General features: G+C 42.4%; 1 protein-coding gene across 2 annotated transcripts in view; it reads right to left on the bottom strand.

The window, feature by feature from the left end:
• Positions 1 to 26,195, bottom strand: part of STX8 (syntaxin 8) — a 306,288-nt gene that overhangs the window by 268,436 nt on the left and 11,657 nt on the right. For both annotated transcript variants that reach the window (XM_003274667.4, XM_030800034.1), the window contains exons 3-4: positions 22,105 to 22,199; positions 10,585 to 10,695 (exon numbers count right to left, since the gene is read on the bottom strand). In XM_003274667.4, coding sequence (XP_003274715.1) covers positions 10,585 to 10,695; positions 22,105 to 22,199 — 206 coding nt within the window. The remainder of the gene's footprint in view (positions 1 to 10,584; positions 10,696 to 22,104; positions 22,200 to 26,195) is intronic.

Here is a 26,195-nt window from a genome sequence, read left to right as displayed (position 1 = left end):
CAGCACTTTGGGAGGCCCAGGAAGGTGGATCATGAAGTCAAGAGATCGAGACCATCCTGCCAGCATCGTGAAACCCCATCTCTTCTAAAAGTACAAAAATTAGCTGGGCATGGTGGTGCGCACCTGTAGTCCCAGCTACTTGGGAGGCTGAGGCAGGAGAATGGCTTGAACCCAGGAGGCAGAGGTTGCAGTCAGCCGAGATTGCGCCACTGCACTCCAGCCTGGCGACAGAGTGAGATTCTGTCTCCAAAAAAAAAAGCAAAACTCTTAAAAAGAAGTTTAATGGCAGATTTGTCCTATCATATATACTAAAACTTAAAGTATCCATATTTTAGAAAATGTGGTACTAGCACACAAGCAGACAGAAGGACCAATGGAACACATTACAAAGTCCAGAAATGGATCAAAATACATATGGGAATGTATTCTATGATAATGCAGCATCTTACATTTGAAGATGAGAAGATGAACTACTAAGTAAAAAATATCAGTCACAAAAATAGAATATAGCCAAGTAGGAAAAATGTAGGATTCATACTCTTCACCAATTCCAAATGGATCAAAGATTTAATAGTTATAAAACCACAAAAGTACCAGAAAAAAACACAGGAGAATTTCTTTATAACCTTAGTTCACTATAGTTATATATAATAATTACATAAAACTCTACTAAGATACTATATAAAACTCTCTTTATATGTTAGTTTGGAGTAGGACACAGAAGTTTAACAACTTTCTTTGGGAAAGACTGTTGGGAAACAGGCACTCACCTAAATTGCTGGCACGAGTCTAGACTGGTTCTACCCTGCTAGAAAATAACTTGTGAAATGCTATTGAAATTACGAATGCACATGCCCTCTGACCCAGCCTTCCCTTTTTTTTTTTTTTTTTTTTCTTTTTGAGACAGAGTCTTGCTCTGTCACCCAGGCTGGAGTGCAGAGGCGTGATCTCAGCTCACTGCAAGCTCCGCCTCCCGGGTTCACGCCATCCTCCTGCCTCAGCCTCCTGAGTAGCTGGGACTACAGGCACCTGCCACCACGCCCGGCTAATTTTTTGTATTTTTAGTAGGGATGGGGTTTCATCGTGTTAGCCATTGATGGTCTCGATCTCCTGACCTCATGATCCGCCCGCCTTGGCCTCCCAGAGTGCTGGGATTACGGCATGAGCCACCGCACCCGGCCTCCAGCCGTCCTACTTCTAAGAACTTACCTAGAGATATACTCTCACATATGCAAAATCCCTCACTACTGTATTTTTGTAATAGAAAAAGACTGAAAACAATACTTATATAAGAGACTAGTTAAATAAATGACAGTAAATGCATACGATGAAATATTATAAGGCTACAAAAACTAATGACAAAACCTTATGTCACAATTGGGAAAATCTCCAAGATATTTGATCAGGTGACAAAAGAATGTTGTAGAATGCTATGTATGATATGTTACCATGTGTGTAAAAGATGGAGGGAAATAACATATTCCTATTTGCTGGTATGCGCTTAAGAGAACCCTGGAAGGATATGCCAAAAATTATTGAGAGTAATTACTTATGTTGAGGAGGAGGAGACATAGTGGGAAGATTTTTCACTGAATCCTGTTCAATGCTTTGTAGATTTCTTAGCCATATGAATTATATTACTTATGCAAAACACATTCTGCTTTCTCTTCTATTGTTATGCTTGGAGTATGGCTGGGAACTGCTGTAGCTATTCTGAGACCACAAGAGGAGTCACTCGGAAGGGAAAGCCGACATCGAGTACTGGGAAGTGAAGGGAAATGAAGAAACAGCAAGTACCAGAAGCCCTGACGGCATCACTGGGCTGTCAATCAACCCTCTCACTTCTCTAACTTGCAACTTATTTCATGGGACATTTTTCCCTATGTAAGCCGTTTTGAGTAGGGTTATGTGTTACATGTGGTTGAGGGCAGCCAACTGCTACACTAGTCTAGAGAGCTAAACCCAGGCATCCCCTTAACAAAGTCAGAGTGGGTCAGGACAGTAAGCACAACCTTCTTTCCCAGACTCCTTTATCCTCCTCCCCTGAATGCTGAAGAAACAACCTTCCCTTCTGGTCTTCATCACACTTCTACACACCCATCTGCACTAATTCCACTGTGCTGCAATCTGTGTTTGTATACATTTCCCCTTCCTGAGTAAACTCTGAACTATGCAAGAATGGACTTTTTGTTTGTTTTTTTGTTTTTTGAGATGGGGTTTCGCTCTTGTTGCTCAAGCTGGAGTGCAGTGGTGCGATCTCAGCTCACTGCAACCTCCACCTTCTGGTTTCAAGAGATTCTCCTGCCTCAGCCTCCCGAATAGCTGGGATTACAAGCACCCACCACCATGCCCGGCTAATTTTTTTCATTTTTTTAGTAGAGACGGGGTTTCACCATGTTGGCCAGGCTGGTCTCGAACCCCTGACCTCGGGATCCGCTCACCTTGGCCTCCCAAAGTGCTGGGATTACAGGCATGAGCCACCGCACCCAGCCAAGAACGGGCATTATAAATGACAAACTAATCCCCCCGTGGGCACCTCTTAGTCCACCTTGCGTGGCTTCAGTAACTTCTGATTCTAATGATTGCTCAAGAAGAAAGCAGCAAGACTGTACCAATGCTATTTGTCTTTCCATCAAACTACCCAAAATAATCAGGGAGGCAGAGACAAAGCTGCATGCTTCACCAGGTCCTCCTCTTGAGTATACAGAACAATTACATCCCCCAGACGCCCTCACAGCTAGGTTGGAGCCACGTGACTACTTATGGCCAAGGGGCTGAGTGTGTGAAACTTGCAGGCCAAGGCATAGAAGACGGATGTGAGTTCTTCACACTCTCATTCTTCTCCAGTCATGGGGAACACGCAGGCCTTGTGTCATGAGAGCACAGCCCAGAGATGGAAGCAACCTGAATCTCGGAGTCACCTTTACGTGACAGACTTTACATGAGGCAGGCAAAAAAGCTTTCATGTATTAAAAGTGTGACATTCCCAGGTTTGTTTAGTTAACACAGTCTATCACATCCTGGCTCAGTCAATCTTTCTGTCAACAAACATGTGCTGAATCAACAACACACCTGCTGCATACCCAACTCTGGGCTGGATGTTACGGAAGATACAGAAAAGTGCGTGAAGACGCTCATTCATTGAGCAATTAGTTATTAAAAATTGTACTAGGCTTTGGTCTCTGTCCTTGAGGTCTTTAAAATATAGATCCAGAGACAAAATATACATTTGCAAAAAAGAAAAACAGTGAAGTATTAACCATACAGTCTCCCTAGCTAAATCAGCTTCCCACTAATATGCTCTCAAAATACAATCTATTTTTTTGAATTTACTTTACTGATCGTATGATTCTTTATTTCGTGTCTGTCTCTCTCCCTGGACTGTACACAGCTCAACTGCAAAAAGTAGGTGCTTTTGTAGTTTTGGTTTTACCACTATACTTCCGGTATCAGTGTATAGCACATAGTAAGCACTCAATAAAGATCTACTTAATGAAGGAAGGTTGGCTTCACCACATTTTTGCTTCCTTACCTGTTTTTCATTAAACTAGCAGGAAATTGTAATATTCTTGACTGTACTTAATAACTCCATCTCTACACTCTCAGAGGACAAAGTGGATTCAACTATATCTACACTCACTTAGAGGACAAAGCAAATCTGTACTGATTTCAGCACACCCTTGCACATCAGAAAAGCTAGGAAGTCACTGTATTTCAGGCACATAAATAAAAGAGAGAAGGGGATTTATGATATGGATGTATATTCCTTAGCAACTTCCTTCTTCTAGAAGAGTAGGTTGGTCACGTGCTAACAACATTAAGCAATGTGAAGTAGAGATCAATGATTCTTTAGGAAATCTAAGTACTATGGGACATAAATCATTCTTCTTATAAACCAAGATTTAAATTGAAATAAAACATTCAACAGTTTAAAATGGGGAGGAGCATTTTTAACGTTATAATTTAATGTAAATTTTTCTTTTGCCCATCTTGGCTACCGATAGTGATATGAATTAGACATTGGAAATACTGTGTTTTGTCAGCAGTGCAAGAGAAAAGCCTATCTCTAAAATGAAAAAATCTGCAGTCTGAGAAAACGTAGACATTTCATTATCATCTTCTTTTGATTTTAGCAATTGGTCTGCTTGTTAATATATCCTTCTTGACATACAACTACCACCTCAAACTCTAAACAACTTCCTATTCCCTATAATCCTCTACATAGTTGGTGGTGTGAAGATTAAAGCTTAGCCAATTAGCCACCCACTGCAGCTGAGTTAATCACATAATCTTTGAGATGGTCACAGAGCAGTGGAGTATGCAATGGTTTTTGGTTTTTTTTCTCTTTACAGGCAAAGATTTAACTAATTGTGAGATTTAGCAATGCTCTCGAATATAAAGGGCAGGAAGGTTTTAAATCAGAAGCTGTGTCACTGCTTTATGAGACAGGGCTTATCTTCTTCTAAGAGACTGTCGCACAGAGACTTCTTTAACAAGTTTCCAAATACCCTAAATTAGTCAACCATTGCTTATTTAGACCAAGGCTTACTGCTTTAGAATAATGACCAGTAATCCGTAAGGTAAAACTAAGATTCTGTCACATGACAGCTACACATTCAATTATGTGATTGCCGCATTAATGTCTGTTCAAAGGAAATGCTCATCCAAACTGAAGTTTGACCATTCTTGACTCTCCTTAATAAGGCCACATATGAGGAGGAAGAGAAAAGACGAGGGAAAAGAGGGATGGAAAGGGCCTCGGGAATGAGGGATGGGGAAGAAAGAGAGGAAAAGAGCGTTGTGCAAAGTAAACGAGAAAGAGGGAAACAGAGGTAGGGGCTCTAGGAAGGGAGGCTCACCAGGTTCCAAGCGAGTCCTGGTAGGGTAAACAGATCTTGTGGCATTGCTGTCAGTTACCAGGGAAATGTTGATCAGCAGATTAGCCCTAACAGTTCTCTAACAGTAAATGTGTTGTGGTCATGGTCTAGCATTCATGACAAAATGTGCCATAGTGAGCATGTCTATAACATTTCAAAGTTCTGACAAGGCTTTCTGGCCACCATGCTTCTGGACATCACGAATTAATTGAAAGACACCTGCCCTCCACCCACAAAGTGACAAAGCAACCCAACTGAACCTCCCCCGCCAAAACCAAGAACTACAGAAGCAAAGAAAAATGCTGGAGGAATCCAGAGATTAGAGAAGCAAACGAAAATGTTGAAGGAGCCCAGAACTAGGAATTAACTGTGGAGAAGACTAAGGAAATCTCTGTTGGAGATACTACAGAAACCAACCAGCAGAGAAAGGAATGAGTTTCTCCAAAGATAGATAGAGATGAGCGTTCCCTAACAGTTGGTATCAGACATGACTAGGCAACTGACAATCAGGAGGGAAGGGGATACAATCGAATTGTAATTGAACAAGTCATATAATGAACAAGTCATGTTTACAACTGAATTAAGGCCCTCAGAAGGCTAGGTCCAAGCAAGAGAACTATTAGGTGTGAGAAGTTGGGGAAAGAAGGGGAGGTCTCAATGATGGGGATTAGGAGTGAAGAAGGCAAAAATAATACTCTTACATAGGCAGGTGAAGGAAATCAAGGACCAGCAACTCTGACCTCAAATCTAAGAAAAATCCACCTCTGGCAGTCCACTTCAGCTTTAGCATTCACTCATCCATACACTTCTTGCTGGTTCTCAATAAGTCCACATGGTGCCATCTTTCCTGACTAGTTGGAGCAACGCTAGCTGGCTACTTGTTCTCACGGCCCTGAGCAGATTTCCCGGGGACTTTTCTACATAGCTTTTGAGACTGGTTTTGTCTAGTATGAATTTTCTTATTGATCAGACTCCTCTGGAATGTCTACAGGACTTGCACTTTTTGGACAAGCATATGTGGACACGTTCTTCTTAGGGTGTTGGGTCTAAAGCAATCCTAGCCCAGCAAGGAATCACCAATGGAAGCGAATGGGAAATTCACCTTCCAGGCCACCGACATCATTCTCCTCCTTCTCTGTACCTGCAATGATTTTCTTTCTTCATGGTGCTCAACGTCCAGTCGCCACATTGGTTTCCCGCTCTTGGTCAGACTCCATGTCATCCGGAACGGACCATCACTGTGTGTTATGTCCATGTCTACCTTCTTCAAATCACTCCACAGGAGTCATTTCTCCTTGACAGTGCTTACATTATTTTTAAACAGAATTCTTCTAGAGGCTTATTCTGAACTATCCTAGACTTCTGGTCCTGAACAGAAAAGATACACCAATCTCTATGTTGCCCTTGGTTTCATCTTGAGAGCATGTAAATAAGTCTGGCCAGTTACTTTATTTCAACCCTCAGGTATTCAGTTACCTTTGCTTGACAGTGTCTCCCCAGTATGATCTCTGTCCCCATGCCACTCAGCCATTCACCAACACACCAACAAGCAACAGCTTTAGTCCACCACATGGATCAGCCTTATAGGCATGAAGAGCAGAAGGCAGTCCCAGTGGCAGGACCCAAGAGGTCCTCAGAAGGCCTCCATCCAAAAAAACCACCTGACACTAACCTGCCAAATTCCCTAAACATTCCCATCAACTAATTCACTGTGGTTTCAATCCTAGGGTTTAAGGAGGTTTCGGTTAAAATGCCTCCGGAAGACAAGACATTGCCAGCCATTGATTCCACTGCTAGAATTAACATGAGATTGTTCACTAATAAGACAATAGGCAGCAAGCTGGGCACAAAGGGAAGCAGACACGGAACAAGTGAGATGTGGAAGAGCAGAATGGAGGGCAGAGGACCAGGTGCAGCATATGATGGGGTCAAACAGACCAGGTCCTTCTAGAGCAATCAGGGGGCATGGCACAAGGGACAGAAGATCTCCAAGGCAATGAGGCAGCCTGAGCTCCCTCCTAGCCTGATGGAGACACAATGCTCCAGTAATAACATCTTGTATTTATAAGGTCTTAGAGTTTACAAAGCCTATCTCATAGCAATCACTTCATCTGGTCCTAACAACACTGAAAAATGGGCAGCACATGTATCCCTAGTCTAAGGTCAATGACTTCAAAGCCCAGATGACTGAGGGACCAGAAAGCTACAGAACTGGGTCCTTCTAACACCTCGTCCAGCTCTTTTTGTGGTGCAATGGTTACAAGTTCAGAGCTAAAATCCAAGTTCTGTGACTGATTAGCTTTAGCATCTTGAACCCTCTGAGCTTCGGTTTCTCTTCTGCAAAATGGGGTATTATAAAGAGCTCCTGAGCAAATGCACATAAAGAGCTTAGCACGGTGCCTACCATATAAAAAACAAATAGCAGACATAAGCTATAGGTCTCATGACCAGTACATCGTGACATAGAGCAGTCGTTCTAATCCTGCCACCTACTAAAACCACCCGGCAGTCTCCCCAGCCTTACTGCTGCCCAGGCCTCACTCAAGACTATGAATCAGACTCTGCAGGTACATGGTCTAAACATTTGTATTTTTTTTTTTTTTTTTTTCCATTCTCTCTTGGGTGATTCTGATGCAAAGTGCCACGATTAAGAATAAACGACACAGGCCAGGTGTAGTGGCTCATGGCTGTAATCCCAGCATTTTGGGAGGCTGAGGCGGGCAGATCACCTGAGGTCAGGAGTTCAAGACCAGCCTGGCCAACATGGTAAAACCTCACCTCTACCAAACATACAAAATTAGCCAGGCATGGTAGTGCGCGCCTGTGATCCCAGCTACTTGGGAGGCTGAAGCAGGAGAATCACTTGAACTCGGGAGGCAGAGGTTGCAGTGAGCTGAAATTGTGCCACTGCACTCAAGCCTGGGGGACAGAGCAAAACTCCATCTCAAAAACAAACAAAAAAAACCACAAGGGCCTGGAGCTGTGGCTCACGCCTGTAATCCCAGCACTTTGGGAGGCCGAGGCGGGCGGATCACAAGGTCAGGAGATCGAGACCATCCTAGCTAACACGATGAAACCCTGTCTCTACTAAAAATACAAAAAATTAGCCGGGCGTGGTGGCGGGCGCCGGTAGTCCCAGCTACTCGGAGAGGCTGAGGCAGGAGAATGGCGTGAACCCGGGAGGCAGAGCTTGCAGTGAGCCAAGATTGCGCCACTGCACTCCAGCCTGGGCGACAGAGCAAGACTCCATCTCAAAAAATGGATAAATAAGGAATAAATGATACAAAGCAGTTAATTTCTCAAATTGTAATGTGCATTCATCAAATCACCTGATGATCTTGTTAAAATGCAAGTTTTAATTCCGTATTTTGGGGTTCGGGTTGGAAAATTCTGAGTTTGTAACACGCTGCCAGGTGATGCTGACACTGCTTATCAGCAAGTCACACTTTAAAGGACACAGAGACGATCAGAGAAGAGGGGTGATAGAGGCAGGCAAGCAGGGACCAAAAACTAACAAAACAAACAACACAAGGACCTGGTGGGAGGACTTGAGAGGTCCTCGGCCTAAATTCCTAGGTTGGCCCCTTCAGCATCATTAAGTGGCATAAGTAATGAGAAGCAAAGAGCAGAGTCTGGTGCAAAACATGCTCTTCTCAAATGGGAACTATGACTATTTATCACGACTGCCTCATCACTACCAAGCAGAAGTCTGAATGTTTTGTCCCCCTTCTGACCATCATCTCTCTACATGACCCCTATTCCTCCATGAAACAAGCTCCCCATCCTACCTATGTCCTTATTAATTTCTTGACTAAAAAGACTCTGCCTTCCGTGTAAAGCCCCTTCTGAAAGACAGTACTTTTTTTTTTTTTTTTTTGAGACGGAGTCTTGCTCTGTCGCCCAGGCTGGAGTGCAGTGGCGTGATCTCGGCTCACTGCAAACTCCACCTCCCAGGTTCAAGCAATTCTCCTGCCTCAGCCTCCCGAGTAGCTGGGACTAGTAGGTGCCCGCCACTGCGTCTGGCGTTTTTTTGTTTTTTTTTTTGTATTTTAGTAGAGACAGCGTTTCACCTTGTTGCCCAGGCTGGTCTCAAACTTCCCACCCACCTCCGCCTCCCAAAGTGCTAGGCTTACAAGCGTGAGCCACTGCACCCAGGCGACAGTACTTTCACCTTTGATTCTTTTGCTCACCTGTTCTCTTTGACCAACATGGACCACCACCTTCATCCACATACTTCACCCCTGTACGCTGGGACTGAATATGCCAGGGAAATACTGGGAACCACAGTAGATTGGCCCAGCACAGGCTTCTGTCTTCATTTAAATCCTGCCCAGGAGACTGCCAGTAGAGTATCACCCTTCCCTCACTGACTCGTTAGGTTCATTTCTTCACAGAAGCAACTTAACATTTCATCTACCTTCCTGTATTTCAGTTTCTTCATGGAACCTTGGATCACCGCTCCTGAGAAGACTGGAACCCACAGGAAAATCAGTTTCATTTTATTCAGCTTGTTCTAGGCAGTGGTTTGCAATCTGGGTTGTATATTAGAATCACCTGAGACCTCCCTGCCCCTCTGCCCCTCCACCCCAATCCCACTCTGGTTCACCTGTCCGAGGTGGAGTCTGATAACGCATGGCTAGGGTCCAAAACCACTGCCCTTGGGAAGCCGTACTATTCGTAACTGGGAACCTACTAGAAACAAGCTCCTCTCCATGATAAATGCATCATCCCTAGCGTGGAAGATGAGGAGAGGCGGCTTTCCACCCAAGCTCATTGCCTTCTGTGATGGTTCCCACGATGAAGCTAAGGAAGTTCTGGAAACAGGGGAGGCCAATTCTAAAGATGTAGCAATTTACGGTTCATCAACCTCAGCCTTGGAAAGCCCGACCCGTCCTCCAGGTCTTCCAGCAGAGCCAGGCTCAGAGCAGCTGTCAGCTCTTTGAAGTGTGAATCACTGGCGAAGAATGGGGAGGAGGATCCAACTCCTTTGCCTCTGTGAGCCCCGGACCAGTCTTATTAGGACTCATGTTTTCAATATGCCAATTAAAAAAAAAAAAAACTGTTTTGCCCACACAGAGAAGTAGTGACTTCAGGAGTTTAGAAGGCAGTTAACAAAGCAGAAAACTCAACCAAAGAATGCCAAAGAAATGTTCTGACTTCACCCACAGTCTCCCTTAGTATGGTCCACCCAAGATGGGATTCAGCTGAACATACCTGGTTTACTAAACCTAGAAAATTAATGAAAACTGGCCGGGCACAGTGGCTCACACCTGTAATCCCAGCACTTTGGGAGGCCAAGGCGGGTGGATCACGAGGTCGAGAGATTGAGACCATCCTAGCTAACACCGTGAAACCCCGTCTCTACTAAAAATACAAAAACTTAGCCGGGTGTGGTGGCGGGTGCCTGTAGTCCCAGCTACTCGGGAGGCTGAGGCAGGAGAATGGCGTGAACCTGGGAGGCAGAGTTTCCAGTGAGCCAAGATCGTGCCACTGCACTCCAGCCTGGGTGACAGAGTGAGACTCCGTCTCAAACAAACAAACAAAAAATTAACGAAAACTAAATTGAGTAGAAAATTATAGTCAAACACCATAAACGAATAGAATAGATTTTGATTAATTCCTAAAGTAAGCCATTCAGGAAACAGCTGTAATATCTGCAAAGAAGTCTTTGCCCACCAAGTAATCCCTGTAAATAAAGACATCCTACCTGATTAGATCTGGTTCGGCACCCTCATTCTTAAAGGATGCCAGAAGTAGTCTCTCTCGAGTTACAAGATCATCCAAGAGGTTCTGTCTTCGGTCCCCTTCAAGCTGTGTTCTGCAGACATCTTGTTAAGGTTCAATGGTGAATAAATGACCTCGTTTTAACTATTGTATCATTAAGTTAGCTCTTCAAGTCAGTTGTGGCTTTTACAGATTGTAATCACTACTACCCAGAAGGGATGCACACCACTCTTGAGTTTTTCCTGCTCTGACCTTCACCTTCACCAGGCTGTCAGGTAAAGGACCTTGGCAGGACTGTCACAGAGGGACTTACAAACATTGACAGGGATCATGACACAAGTTCTTTCACTGAGAAATATACCAGGTAAATATTACTTTCCTCCCCGTGACCAAACTTGTTTACTTATTTTTGAGACAGAGTCTCGCTCTGTCGCCCAGGCTGGAGTGCAATGGCGCGATCTCGGCCCACTGCAACCTCTACCTCCCAGGTTCAAGCAGTTCTCCTGCCTCAGCCTCCCGAGTAGCTAGGCTTACAGGCACACATCACCACACCTGGCTAAGTTTTGGATTTTTATTAGAGACCGGGTTTTGCCATGTTGGCCAGGCTGATCTGGAACTCATGATCGTATGTGACCTGCCTGCCTTTTTCTCCCAAAGTGCTGGGATTACAGGCGTGAGTAACCATGCCTAGCCCCAGTGACCAAATTTAAATGACTTTTCCTGCCAATGGTGCAACCTGGCTCAGTGATTCCTTAGGTTTTGAGTTATATGTGTGTGTCAGTGTTCCAGGGCATTTTCCTATACATTAATACCCTAAGATGCTCTGTTTAAAAAAGTGGGGGTGCTGGGGGAGAGAAGTTCTCTATATTGCTCTCTTTCTTCCATGTTAATATCTATTAACACACCTAGAATATTTATAAAGTGCTGCTTTATGCAACAGATTTGCTCTATAAATTCTTACCATCAGTTCACTATTTAAATACATTGCACGATTTGTAAAGAAACTTACAAAGAGAATCATTTTAATATGTGATTCTAGCAAACACGCTAGACTAGGAGCCCCAAAGGCAGAGTTGTAGCCCTATTCTTACCACTATCTATGCTCTTGAACCAGTTATTTCACCTTTTGGGATCTCTCTTTCTTTATATGTAACACTAGATAATCTCTAACATCTTTTCCACAACAATTCATAAATGATGGTTAAAAAAAAAAAATCCTTCTGGGAAATGTAGTCTTTGGAGAGAAACCCACAATTCACCAACAGGTGGACGAGAATGCAGCACGTGCGCACGGGCGTGCATGAAGCAAAAAGGGAAGTAGCGTCTGTCAACAACCGGCACCACTTCCCTTGGACTAAGTACAAAGTTTTACATATCTTGATGCAAACTACAAAAGTGGTGGGTTTTTTTTTTTCTTTTTTTTTTTTTGGAGACGGAGTCTTGCTCTGTCTACAGGCTGCAGTGCAGTGGCACGATCTCGGCTCACTGCAACCTCCGCCACCCGTGTTCAAGGGATTCTCCTGCCTCAGCCTCCTAAGTAGCTAGGACTACAGGCACGCGCCACCACGCCCAGCTAATTTTTTGTATTTTTAGTAGAGACAGGTTTTCACCATGTTGGCCAGGATGGTCTCAATCTCTTGACCTCATGATCCGCTCACCTCAGCCTCCCAAAGTGCTGGGATTACAGGTGTGAGCCACTGAGCCTGGCCACAAGTTTTTTGTTTGTTTCTAGGCTGAACTGTGCCTGTGTGTGGTATGTTAAGAAACAGTTGGGCTGGGTGCGGTGGCTCAACGCCTGTAACCCCAGCACTCTGGGAGGCTGAGGCGAGCGGATCACGAGGTCAAGAGATGGAGACCATCCTGGCAAACATGGTAAAACCCTGTCTCTACTAAAAACACAAAAACTAGCCGGGCGTGGTGGCGCGCGCCTGTAGTCCCAGCTACTCAGAAGGCTGAGGCAGGAAAATCGCTTGAACCCGGGAGGCGGAGCTTGCAGTGAGCCGAGACTGTGCCACTGCACTTCAGCCTGGGCAACAGAGCAAGATACCATCTCAAAAAAAAAAAAAAAAAAAAAAGAAAAGAAAAGAAATACATAGTAAAACAAGATACCACTTCCACCTATCAGATTAGGAAACTGAGAAGACAGTTTTGGAAAGGGACAAGGAACTAGGCACTCTCATACATTCTTTCCTTTTCTTTTCTTTTTTTTTTTGTTAAGATGGAGGCTCGCTCTGTCATCCCAGGCTGGAATGCAGTGGTGCAACCTTGGCTCACTGCAACCTCCTCTTCCTGGGTTCAAGCAATTATCCTCTCAGCCTCCCAAGTAGCAGGGATTACAGGCATCCACCACCACACCCAGCTAATTTTTGTATTTTTTTTTGAGAGACAGGATTTCACCATGTTGGCCAGGCTGGTCTCAAACTCCTAATCTAAAGTGACCCGCCTGCTTTCCAAAGTGCTGGGATTACAAGCATAAGCCACTTCACCTGACCTCATACATTCTTTTTTTTTTTTTTTTTTGAGCTAGTGTCTCCCTCTGTTGCCCAGCCTGGAGTGCAGTGGCATGATCTTGGCTCACCGCAACCTCCAGCTCCAGAATTTAAGCGATTCTCCTGCCTCAGCATCCCAAGTAGCTGGGATTACATGTGCATGCCACCAGGCCCAGCTAATTTTTGTATTTTCAGTAGAGACGGGGTTTCACCATGTTGTCCAGGCTGGTCTCAAACTCCTGACCTCAAGTGATCCACCCACCTCGGCCTCCCAAAGTGCTGGGTTTACAGGCGTGAGCCACCATACCCGGCCGCCTCATACATTCTTGATAGGAATGCAAACAGGTTCAACCAACTGCTAGACTGCCTTCTAAATATCTAACAGTCTTTCAATAGACATTACTCCTGCAGATACAGTCATATAAGGACTTAGAAGCAAGGATGTCCACCGAACCATTATTTATAATAGCCACATTGGAAATATCAATAAGTAACTAGTGTATCTATACAATGGAATGTTTTGTAGCCTTAAAAAAAGCATAGGAAAGCTGCGTAGGGGGCTGATAATGATAATTAACATTTTTGAGCTCTTACTGTTTACATGAATTATTTGACATGGAATAATCTACAAAATATAACATTAAACCAAAAGAGGAAAATAAAAAGCAGCAGCAAGGAGCTAAACAGTGAATAGTATGCTCCCACTTTGTTAAAAAAAAATTGTATCTACATATGTGTGTTTATATACACAGAAAATTTCTGATATACAAACACTGCCTCTAAGGAAGGACGACTGGGGATTAAGAGTATAAGGGAGACTGATGTTTCACTGAATATTGTTTCCTAATGTTTGTCTCTATCATCTGCTAACCAATAAAAACATAAGCTTCAGAACCATATGTATAATATAATCCCTTTATAATCAAAAGAATTTTATATTTACATATGCATATATTTCAAACCTAGAAAAGTCTGAGATACTAGCTACCAACCATCAACACTTAACTATGAAGAACGAGATGAGACAGGATAAAATAAGGAAGAGAAAGAGGAGTCATTGGTAACAACTAATGAGAAATGTATCAGTAGAAAGTATAGTACTTTTTGTAATAAAAACAATAAAGGTACATTTTAAAATCAGCAGACACTAATTACAGATTTAAACTTATGTCAAGAAGGAGCTAACAAAGAACATCAGTTTCAGAAACAGTAAAACTTGATGACTATGTTTTGTAGATGAGTGGCCAAAGAACAGAAACCCACACAGCTGATGCTAGAAGAGGCCTTAAAGATCCCAATTCTCTCGTTTTGCTGACCAGAAATTAAGGGCGAGCATGGCTAAGTCACTTGCCTGAGTTAACAGCAATGCTAGGTGACAGCTCTTTCTACCCTAGCTCACGACTTTTCCACCAAACATTCTGGGGACTTCTCCACCTTGAGGTGCTGACTTAACTTTGCCACTTCTTAGAATCCTGATAAAAAACAATACTGTGAGTACGAATTCAGAATATTCCCAGAGACTCTGTAAATCTGGAAAACAATCCAATTAGGAACACGCTGCCTCTTTGTTTTATATTTTATTTTAAACTACGGAGAGAACAGAGCATAAGGAGATGGGGAGGAGGGAGATGGAATGAGAATAAATTGATTAATGGACCATCTGCATAGCACCCTTGCTATATAAGGATTGTTGTTAGTAAGAGGTCAAAGGATCATCCAGGAAACAATCTATACAGCATCTATGTGGACAGGTGTGTAGCAGTTGGGTAAAGCAGGGTAGTGGGGAAAGAGTGTGCCTGAGTGATGCTAAGGACAAGTGGAAAGTAGGGCACACAGGCCGAGTGTGGTGGCTCACGCCTGTAATCCCAGCACTTCGGAAAGCTGAGGCAGGCGGATCACGAGGTCAGGAGTTCAAGACCAGCCTGGACAACATGGTGAAACTCCGTATCTACTGAAAAAATACAAAAATTAGCTGGGTATGGTGGCACATAACAGTAGTCCCAGCTACACAGGAGGCTGAGGCAAGAGAATCGCTGGAACCCGGAAGGTAGAGGTTGCAGTGAGCCAAGATCGTGCCACTGCACTCATGCCTGGGCAACAGAGTGAGACTCTGTCTCAAAAGGAAAAAAAAAAATAGTACAGCACACAGTCAGTGGCCAGTGCTGGGGACCCCCTCTTCCACCAACCTGGTGGACAGCCAAGGAAGAAGATCAGAGAACAGACAGATAAAGAAAAGGAAGAGAAGAGCTGACTATCATAGTGCTTTGTCCTTGGTTATGCTGATTTTACATGTAATTATAGCCAATTCATGGATATGTAAGGTTGTAAATAAAACTGGATCCTGATTTCATATTACTGATACCGACTACCAGCATGCATAAACCCAGCTTCTCTGCTGTAATCTGGTAAGCATTTGAACCACAGATGGAGCAGGGTGAATATGCAACTAGATCCACAGGTCACCCAATCCCACTCCAGCTCCTAGATTTTCTCGTATATTTGGTATAAGGCTTAAGAATTTAGGCCGGGTGTGGTGGCTCACACCTGTAATCCCAGCACTTTGGGAGACTGAGGTGGGCAAATCACCTGAGGTCAGGAGTTTGAGACCAGCCTGGCCAACATGGCAAAACCCCGTCTCTACCAAAAACACAAAAATTAGCCAGGCGTGGTACACACCTGTAATCCCAGCTACTTGGGAGGCTGAGGTAGGAGAATTGCTTGAACCTGGGAGGCAGTGGTTGCAGTAAGCTGAGATCGCACCATTGTGCTCCAGACCAGGCAACAAAGAGTGAAACTCTGTCTCGAAAAAAATAGAATTTAGGTAAGCCTTATTTTGTGAACAAGCTGCTCTGGCGAAGGAAGAAGTTTGCAGATAATTACTTCTCCATGCCAAAAAAGAAGAACTGCCAGGGAACAGTTTAAGGTTTTAGAGGTCAAAAGACTTTTCTGGCTTTCTTAAGTCAACAAACTCTAATAAATATTTATGATGTACCAGGCCAAGTCCTTACCTTCCTCAAAGCTCTGATCACATTTTGCAAGTACTATTTTAATACCATCATTGTTTGTGAGTTTTGATATAACCATTATGCATGATTAAAAACTCCACAAAGAAAGGATGACCTGTAAGTTCTCAATGGTGGCTGAAATCTTTAAAATAATGATAAAATAATCAATAGCAGCTAATCCTCAAGGAGGACTTAGTATACGTGAAGCACCCTGTACGCATATAATCTCATCCTTACACAACAATCCTTTATGCCAGGTGGACTTCTAGCATCCCATTCCACAAATGAGGCACAAAGAGGTTAAGTAACTTCCCCAAGGGTGTTGGTAACCACCTTTTATTCAACAGCCACCATTATGGGGGGCAAGTCCTGTGAAGGGCTTTGAAAAGATTTTCTTCAACTTGCACGATAACCTGGCAAAGTATGATTATTCCTACATTACAGATAATGAAACTAAGGTCCAGAAAGGCTAAACTGCTGTTTGGCCTTGGTAAGTGGCAGAGCTGGTCTTCAATCTCAGTTCTGTCTGCTTTCAAAGCCAATGTTGTTCCCACTATTACCAATGGCACCTCGACATTCAGGTTTCATGGACCAGTAATATGTCCAAAAAAACTAGGAGGGGTGTAACTTATATAGAATTACCAATTATACATTTTGCCAGGTATGGATGTTCAAGAAAAAAAAAAAGAAACAAAACTATCTACTTTTACTATCATGGTGAAAAAGCAAGGAGATTTTAACACCAAAAACTAGAAAGAACCGTGTAACAGTTCTGTATAAATCAGAAAACAGGCTTGGCATGGTGGCTCGCACCAGTAATCCCAACATTTTGCAGGCCAAGGTGGAGGATCGCTTGAGACTAGAAGTTTGAGACCAGCCTGGGAAACATGGCGAGACCCCATCTCTACAAAAAAATTAGCTGGGCATGGTGGCATACACCTGGAGTCCTAGCTACTTGGGAGGCTGAGGCAGGAGGATCACTTGAGCCCAGGAATTGGAGGCTGCACTGAGCTAGGATTTTGCCACTGCCCTCCATCCTAGGCAACACAGTGAGATCCTGTCTTTAAAAAGTCAGAAAAAAGTTCTTATAAATCAAAAAACTTCTGCTACACAAACACTATCTTCTTCTTATTTTTCTCATGTTACCAAGTATCAGTGAAAACTGATAGACAGGGACAGTGTTTGAAAACCACTTCACCTCCACTGGAGCTACCAGGGGATATCTGTAAAATCTGTTCAGACAGCCTCTCCACAGCCACATCCATTGGGGTTTGTTAGGTAGTAATCACCACGTCTGTCTATGCACTTATCTATCTACTTACCTATCTTTGTTTTTCCAAAAAATAGAGTTGAGAAAATTTATTTATAGATTTTTCTTTTTTTTTTTTTTTTTTTTTTTTTTTGAGAAAGAGTCTCACTCTTTCGCCCAGGCTGGAGTGCAGTGGCGCTATCTCGGCTCACTGCAAGCTCCGCCTCCTGGGTTCACGCCATTCTCCTGCCTCAGCCTCCCAAATAGCTGGGACTACAGGCGCCTGCCACCACGCCCGGCTAATTTTTTTTGTATTTTTAGTAGAGACTGGGTTTCAGCGTGTTAGCCAGGATGGTCTCGATCTCTTGACCTCGTGATCCGCCCGCCTCGGCCTCCCAAAGTGCCTGGGATGAGAAAATTTATTTATAGATTTTTAAAACTTATTTCCAAAGGCCTTCTCCCAAGACACCAAAGTACTTTTTGACATCAAACCCCTCTGTAAAGAGATTTTCTTTATTCTTTTTAAAATAAGTAAAGGTGCTGCCTCCTGTGAAATGCCAACAAAAGAATAAGTTTCATGTGAAGCCAACTCTAAGAAGATGGTACTAAGTATCTTTAGTACTCTCTGGAATTTCATATGCAGCCTCCCATAGCATACACCTCTTCTCAGCTGGTGAGGCAATTATAGTTTCTATCTCAAAGAAACACTGTGAACAGATGTTAAGGTCTTTCAGCAATTTAAACTCTCTGACTGCAAGACTTCGGTTTATTAATTGCATACTAATGGATTCAAAAGCACAGAACTTCCATTTTAACCTGACTTTTATTCTTGCCAGGAGAAAAATACTTTTTCAGGAGAGAGCATAACATCTCATGCCTTAATTCCATGAATTTCATTGTTTAGAAAGCATTTGCATAGGACTTATCTTTCTGGCAACTCCTCGTGTTCTTTGGACAAGTTCACAAATGTAGAAAGGCATCAATTTGTTAAGTATCATAAACTCTCAACTACCCAGCACAGTAAGGAAATGTGGTATTCAAATATTCACATTAAAAAGTCACCAAACATTAATTATGCCTCAAAAAAAGGATTAAAAAGTCACTCCATTGGTGATTTATGAACATTTTTCTCAACATCATAAAGTATACCTAATAAACAACAATGAACACTGTTTAATCTTCTGATGGTTAAGATGGTTCTTGAAGTTTTGTATTATAAACAAGATTTGTCTTGGCCATCCAGTAACACAATAATTAATAAAGAATTCTAGTTGAAGACATGCCAGGTGACAGCTGACTATATTATTTCTACTAAAGTATAATTCAGCTTTTAAACAATTCACATTGGGGCCATACAGCCTGTGTTTGAACCTGGCTCCTCCATTTCCTAGTTGTGGGGTCCTGGGTAATGACTAAAGCTCTCCAATAATCCGCTCCTCAGAGTAGAAAACTCCTCTGCTGGGGCTGGGCACAGTGGCTCATGCCTGTAATCTCAGCACTTTGAGAGGCCAAGGAGGGTGGATCACCTGAGGTTGGGAGTTCGAGACCAACCTGGACAACACGATGAAACCCCGTCTCTACTAAAAATATAAAAATTAGCTGGGCATGGTGGCACATGCCTGTAATCCCAGCTACTCGGGAGGCTGAGGCAGGAGAATCGCTTGAACTCGGGAAACGGAGTTTGCAGTGAGCCAAGATTGCGCCACTGAACTCTAGTCTGGGTGACAGAGCGAGACTCATCTAAAAAAATAAAAAACAAAACAAAAACAAACAAAAAAACCTCCTCTGCTGGAATTCTGGGTTCTCTCTCCACCTTCATCAGTGACTTTCGGTATAAAGTTTAACTTGGCCTCAGTATCTTTTTCTGTAAAGAAGAGAAGGAAACACCAAAAAAATCTAATAATATGAGATTATTAGGACTCATAGATTGCTATCTATCTTAAATCTGGAGGATAACTGCTAGAGAATTATTTTGAATGTTTGGGAAGAAGAAGGAGGTTAGGGGAAGGGAAGATGGGAGGAACGGAAGGAGAATTAAAAAGAGGCCTTCATAATATATAAGCTACCTCCTTTCCCTTACATCAAAAGTGGCCTCCGTGGCCAGGCGCAGTGGCTCACGCCTGTAATCCCAGCACTTTGGGAGGCTGAGGCGGGTGGATCACCTGAGGTCAGGAGTTCACGACCAGCCTGGCCAACATAGTGAAACCCTGTCTCTACTAAAAATACAAAAATTATCTGGGCACAGTGGCGCGCGCCTGTAATCCCAGCTACTCAGGAGGTTGAGGCAGGAAAATCGCTTGAATCCGGGAGATTGCAGTGAGCTGAGATTGCGCCACTGCACTTCAGTCTGGGCGACAGAGCAAGACTCCATCTCAAAAAAAAAAAAAAAAAAAAAGTTGGCCTCCCTGAAAATAAACAGGTTTATGAGCGCCCTCATGGGGTGGATTAGCTAAATGCCATCCCTAGTATTGGCTGCAGTTGTTACAGTAGAATTAGATCAATTATTTGAAAAAATAAATAGAATTTTAAAGTTGTTGTATTCCAGTTGAATTTTTGATGTCTCCTAGTAAATTCTAAATTATCCACATTAAGGTCCTGAAATATTTTTGTAATGTTTTAAATAACTCTTGTTCAGTGTTTTTGATGCTTACTGCTTAATTCAATAATTTGGGAAGTAATTCTGAGACAACCACAAAACCAAAAATCTGTGAGATTTCAACAGATGGTCAGACTGTAAGCATTTAGGAGAACAAAGTCAATTATAACTGTGGTATGCTTAGTACTCTGTAATAACTAGCAGAAATTATTAATAGAGAAAAGTAAAAGCTCTTAATTTGTATATTTTTCTTGCCCTATAGGTTTAGCATATAAATAAGGTGACTAATAATGTTACCTTAATGGAAGCAAATGCATATTATACCATGAAACAATATGTAGTTACCTTTCTAATATATGTGCTTTAGGTAACACTAATATGAATTTACACACCTTCCCATGTGTAGACTTCCCAGTGCTTAGTACCGAAAGCAGAGGAAACAGTCCTGCCCATCTGAAACTACTAAAAATACAAAAAATTAGCTGGGCGAGGTGGCAGGCGCCTATAGTCCCAGCTACTTGGGAGGTGGAGGCAGGAGAATGGCATGAACCTGGGAGGCAGAGCTTGCAGTGAGCTGAGATCGCGCCATTGCACTCCAGCCTGGGCGACAGAGCAAGACTCTGTCTCAAAAAAAAAAAAAAAAATCAGCTGGGCGCAACGGCGCAATGAGTATATTAGGACTTGTTGATTTGGGTAAAATAAAAACCCTTTATATGATAGACCAACTGTGCTGTAACAAATTACAGCAGATGGAAGGTAAAGTATCTCAGAATATTCCACTTGTGTTAAAAATAAGGCTCTAATTGTTTGAAATTAAACGTTTATTTGAAAGCTTAGTGGATCAGTAATTGAATGTCTAGAAAATCATGCAACTAAGCCAACTTTCCTGGTGATATAAAGGGGTTACAATGGGGAAAAAATATTTTTTAGAACACTTTCCATTGTTTTATCTAAAAAGCTGTATTCCTGTATTTCCCTATATTTAAAATCTGGCAGTATCCATTTCCTGAAATACCAAAAATTGGGTCTTTGGCATGAACTACTGACAATTTAGAGAAATGATGAGAGACCAGTTTGAGGTAAGTTTTCAAACCAATATACACTTGGGTGTAAAGGGTTAGTGTAGGTAACAAGTCATGTATATTTTCCTAAATTGATCAGATTATGAATTTCTCTTTTTTTTATTATTTGAGACAGGGTCACACTCTGTTGCCCAAGCTGGAGTGCTGTGGCACAATCTCGGCTCACTGCAACCTCCGCCTCCCAGGTTCAAGTGATTCTCCTGCCTCAACCTCCTGAGTAGCTGGGAGTACAGGCGTGTGCCACCACACCCAGCTAATTTTTATATTTTCAGTAGAGATGGGGTTTCACCATGTTGACCAGGCTGGTCTCGAACTCCTGGCCTCAAGTGCTCGGCCTCCCAAAGTGCTGGGATTATAGGCGTGAACCATTGCACCTGGCCCAGATTATGAATTTCTAAAAAATATATATATATTATATATATTATATATATTATATTATATATATATTATATATATATATATTTTAACACTTGGTAGGAGGTTAAGATGATGGCATAACTTGCTTCAAGGAAGTCCCACCTCACCCCTTCCCCTCAAACTCCCATACTAGAGGCAGTGTCTGTGCCTCTGGAGGAAAAATAAGGCAAACAAGCCACATCTCAACTACATAAACACGGGGCAGTGGTGAGAGGAGAGATGTATGGTTTCTACTGGTATTGGGCACTCCGAAAATAAATGGATCATTAAAAACTCTGGAAACTCCCAGAAGTGGAAACACAGCTTAGGATGATCATGGAAGTTTTCCTGTTGGAGCAGTAGTTAGCCATGGTCAAGGTGGTCTAGACAGAGGGCAGTGTGGAGCTCCGTAAATACCGCACTGACAGAAAACATTAGCTTCCTGAACTGTACAGGTTATACCCAAATCAGTTAATTCCCTCGGTAGGTCTTGCTTTGCCAGCATATTCACTGTAAAACATGTAACAGACACTTAAAATAAAAATCAAGATTACAGGCAATATTTTGGAAACCAGGTCTTCCTCAAGCTGTGGGAAAATCTGGGTGGCCCAGATTCCTTCCTTTCTTAAAATACGACTGCTTTTCCTCCCACTCTAGGAAAGAGGTGGAAATGTTTACATGGATACATCTGATGTGTTGACACAGCTCTTAGCAATAAGTCCTTCAAAAGGGCGATCTTTTCCTTCAGGTTCTGCAACAAAGCTCTGATTGTCACGGTAAGCTGAAAAGAAAAGAACACATCCTAAGTATTCTAGTCCAGAGTGTAGAATCCACGAAATTACATCACGTAAACACTACTTCACGGGCTACGATTCAACCAAGCAAGGGCTGGAAGAGATAGATACTCAGCCCCTCACGACAAACTCAGGGCTGGAAGGAAGCTCAGTGGTGCCCTGGCCCAGCTGCCCACCTACAGATTGTACCCGCACCACAACCTGGCCAAGTGGTGAGCCAAGCCAGACTGGAACACCGATACTGACTAGAAACTGTCAGTGTGCTCTCACCATTAGCTGAATCCTGTCGCCTGAGCTTCTACCCCATTGATCCTATTTATCTACCTTGGAACCATGCAAGAAATTGTGTTCCCCAAGTCTTCATTTGAGAGCAAAAACCCACAGTTCTCTCAATCAGGCTTCAAAGACAAAGCGTGGAGTCCCATTACCATCCCCACCGGGCTCTCTAAACAACTGGTAAATTTACAACCCAATGAAACGTTTTACAGCAATGTGTTCTTTTTATGCAAGAGGAATGTTAACCACACATGACTCTTTTCCCAGGAGTATGTGAATTCTCTCCAATCATCCTAGAGGAAATTTTTGTCTGTGACTCTAACCTGTTACATTAAAGGATGGAGAGAGAAGAGGGCGAGAAGAGCGCCTCTCAGGAATTTGGAAATGTGAAAAAACTGCCTGTGTAAGTTAAAACATATTCAACCACGGATGAAATCAGAGATACGTTAAAAAGACAGAATACCACAGGTTTCCTTTGCTACCTTGTCAAAAGCAGCAATTATATGATTCAAGCAGACTCCTTCCTTGGATTTGCAGAATCACACCAAGGAAAACCAGCCAGTGTCCCAGAGACTGGCCCAGACTGTACACATCCAGCAGCCCTCCAAGGCACCAGCAGCCAAGAAAAGTCTAACCTGAACTATCCCCATACCTCTGGGAACCAAGGAAGAACCACCTACAATTTTGTGGGGAAACACTAAGGAAAGCAGACCTCTCTACACTCAAAGAGAAAAGAGCGGCCGGGCGCGGTGGCTCACGCCTATAATCCCAGCACTTTGGGAGGCCGAGGCGGGCGGATCACGAGGTCAGGAGATCCAGACGACGGTGAAACCCCGTCTCTACTAAAAATACAAAAAGTTAGCTGGGCCTGGTGGCGGGCGCCTGTAGTCCCAGCTACTCGGGAGGCTGAGGCAGGAGAATGGCGTGAACCTGGGAGGCGGAGCTTGCAGTGAGCCGAGATGGCGCCACTGCACTCCAGCCTGGGCGATAGAGCGAGCCTCCGTCTCAAAAAAAAAAAAAGATAAAAGAGCAAAACAAGCAAACAAAAAGGCGCCACACACAACAGGCCTACGAAGAGGAGTACACAAAATCAAAGACCAAAAGCATTCGGGAGATGAAAGACGGAGTATGTAGCCATTAAAAATTATGGATCAAATCTCAATTTGTTCACATAGAAAGATATCCATCACAGCTTATGAAAAGAAAAACATCAAGTCATAAAATAAAATATCACCCAAACAGAGAAAAAACAACCCAGGAACTAAATACAAACATTGAAACCATGAAAGCACCATGGTTCTATCTAAGTAGTGAGATTTTCTAATACTTTATAAGAAAATGATCACTTTTGTAATCAGGAAAAAAATGTCATTATCATAATTAAAGACACTTTCTAGGGCACAAAAAAAGATGGAAAGCCTAATTCACATTTTAAGCTACCATAACCTTAGTAACAAGCACTAACAGAGATAACCACATGTCAGTCTTACTTAGGAATTATAAATGTAAAAATCTTTTCAAAAATATTAGCAAAGCAAATTCAGAATTACATTAAAAAGGACCATATATTATCAACAAGTAGAAATTATTCTAGTAATTTAAGAACAGTTTGATGTTAGAAAAATCTAGTAATAAAGCTCATGGTGTTAATGATTAAAAACAGAATAAACATACGATTAGTAAAGTATAGGGGAAATTATAAACAAAAGAAACACACACAAAAAAAGAAGAAAAACTAAGAATAGAACACCACTGCCTTAACTACAATATTATTTAACTTTGCTCTAGAAGTTCTAACCAATACAATAAGAAAAATTAAAGAAAAATACAAGGACTACAAGGGAAGATGAGATTATTATTATTTGCGGGTTGATAATGGTCTACTTGGAAAAGTTAAGAAATCAACTGAAACATTATTATTATTTATTTTTTTTTTTTTGAGACAGCGTCTTGCTCTGTTGCCCAGGCTGGAGTGCAATGGAATGATCTCAGCTCACTACAACCTCCGCCTCCCGGGTTTAAGCAAGTCTCCTGCCTCAGCCTCCCGAGTAGCTGGGACTACAGGCGCCTGCCACCACACCCAGCTAATTTTTGTATTTTTAGTAGAGACAGAGTTTCACCATATTGGTCAGGCTGGTCTCGAACTCCTGACCTCAGGTGATCCACCCACCTCAGCCTCCCAAAGTGCTAGGATTACAGGCATGAGTTACTGCGCCCAGACTGAAAGATTATTAAAAACAGCAGAGGCTGGGCTGAAAGACTATTAAAAACAGTAGAGGCCAGGTGCAGTGGCTCACACCTGTAATCACAGCACTTTGGGAGGCCGAGGTGGGAGGATCACGAGGTCAGGAGTTGGAAACCAGCCTGGCCGACATGGTGAAACCCTGTCTCCACTAAAAATACAAAAATTAGCTGGGCGTGGTGGTGCGCACCTGTAATCCCAGTTACTGGGGAGGCTGAGGCAGGAGAATGGCTTGAACCCAGGAAGGGGAGGTTGCAGTGAGCCAAGATGGTGCCACTGCATTCCAGTCTGGGCGACAGAGCAAGACTCCGTCTCAAAAAAAAAAAAAAAAAAGGTAGAAGAATTCAGTATGGTCATTAGTCATAAAGTGAAAAAAAATCAAGGGCATTCCTAAATTTAAGTAATACCTAGGGAGAGTTTTTTAAATTGTTATTTTAAAACTTCATGAACAATACCATCAAAATCTAAAAAATACCTAGCACAGTGCCTGGCACGTAGTAACTGTGCAATAAATACAGCTGAAGAAACAAAAGGAAACGCTCAATATTGTGAAAATGTAAGTTTTCCCCAATTTAAATCTATAAACATACATGTCTACTTGAAATTCCATTTGGAATTCTTTTATTGCAGAAGAGGTGATAATTAAGGCACAGCACAGTTTGGTTTTTTTTTTAAATGAAGTTTTACAAAATTACTCTGACAGAAGGATAAATGAAGGAAAATAAAAACCATGAATATGTATAATGTTCATAGGGGCCTTAATCAGATAGAAAGTGATTATAAAAAACTACAATAGCTGACACTGGCAATTACCAACAGCTTCAGTAGTGCCATATAACAGACAAACGGCCCAGAAATAATGTAGCTGTATAAAAATCCAGTGTATTATATATGAACTATTTCATATGAGGGAAATTCATAATTTAGCAAATGGGGAAAAAATAAAATTAGATAGCTACGACACACCAAAGTAAACACCAAGTATTTCAAAGATTTACACACACAAACAAAACAAAATAACAAAAAAAAAAGCTTAAGGAAAATTTACATAATTAAGTATTTATATAACCTCTGCATGTAAAAGGCCTTTTTAAGCATGATATCTCCTCCCCCGTTAGAAAAGATCACCAATAAAAATGCTGATAATTTCAAATAAAATTTAAAAACCGGTACATGTTTTACAATGTCACTTACAAAATCAAGTTAATAGAGAAAGTATTTATACTAAATACACCAGATCAAAGCTTAATATAATTAACATATATAAAAAGAAAACTTTGAAATTAAGAAACAAGGCTGGGCACAGTGGGTCATGACTGTAATCGCAGCACTTTGGGAGGCCAAGGCAGGAGGATCTCTTGAGGCCAGGAGTTTGAGACCAGCCTGGCCAACATGGTGAAACCCTGTCTCTACTAAAAATACAAAAATTAGCCAGGCATGATGGCGGGTGCCTATAATTCCAGCT

The sequence above is a fragment of the Nomascus leucogenys genome, chromosome 19 (assembly GCF_006542625.1).
Source record: "Nomascus leucogenys isolate Asia chromosome 19, Asia_NLE_v1, whole genome shotgun sequence".
Lineage (NCBI taxonomy): Eukaryota > Metazoa > Chordata > Mammalia > Primates > Hylobatidae > Nomascus > Nomascus leucogenys.
Note: the sequence above shows the minus strand (reverse complement) of the source record. Positions and strands in the feature narration are given on the sequence as shown.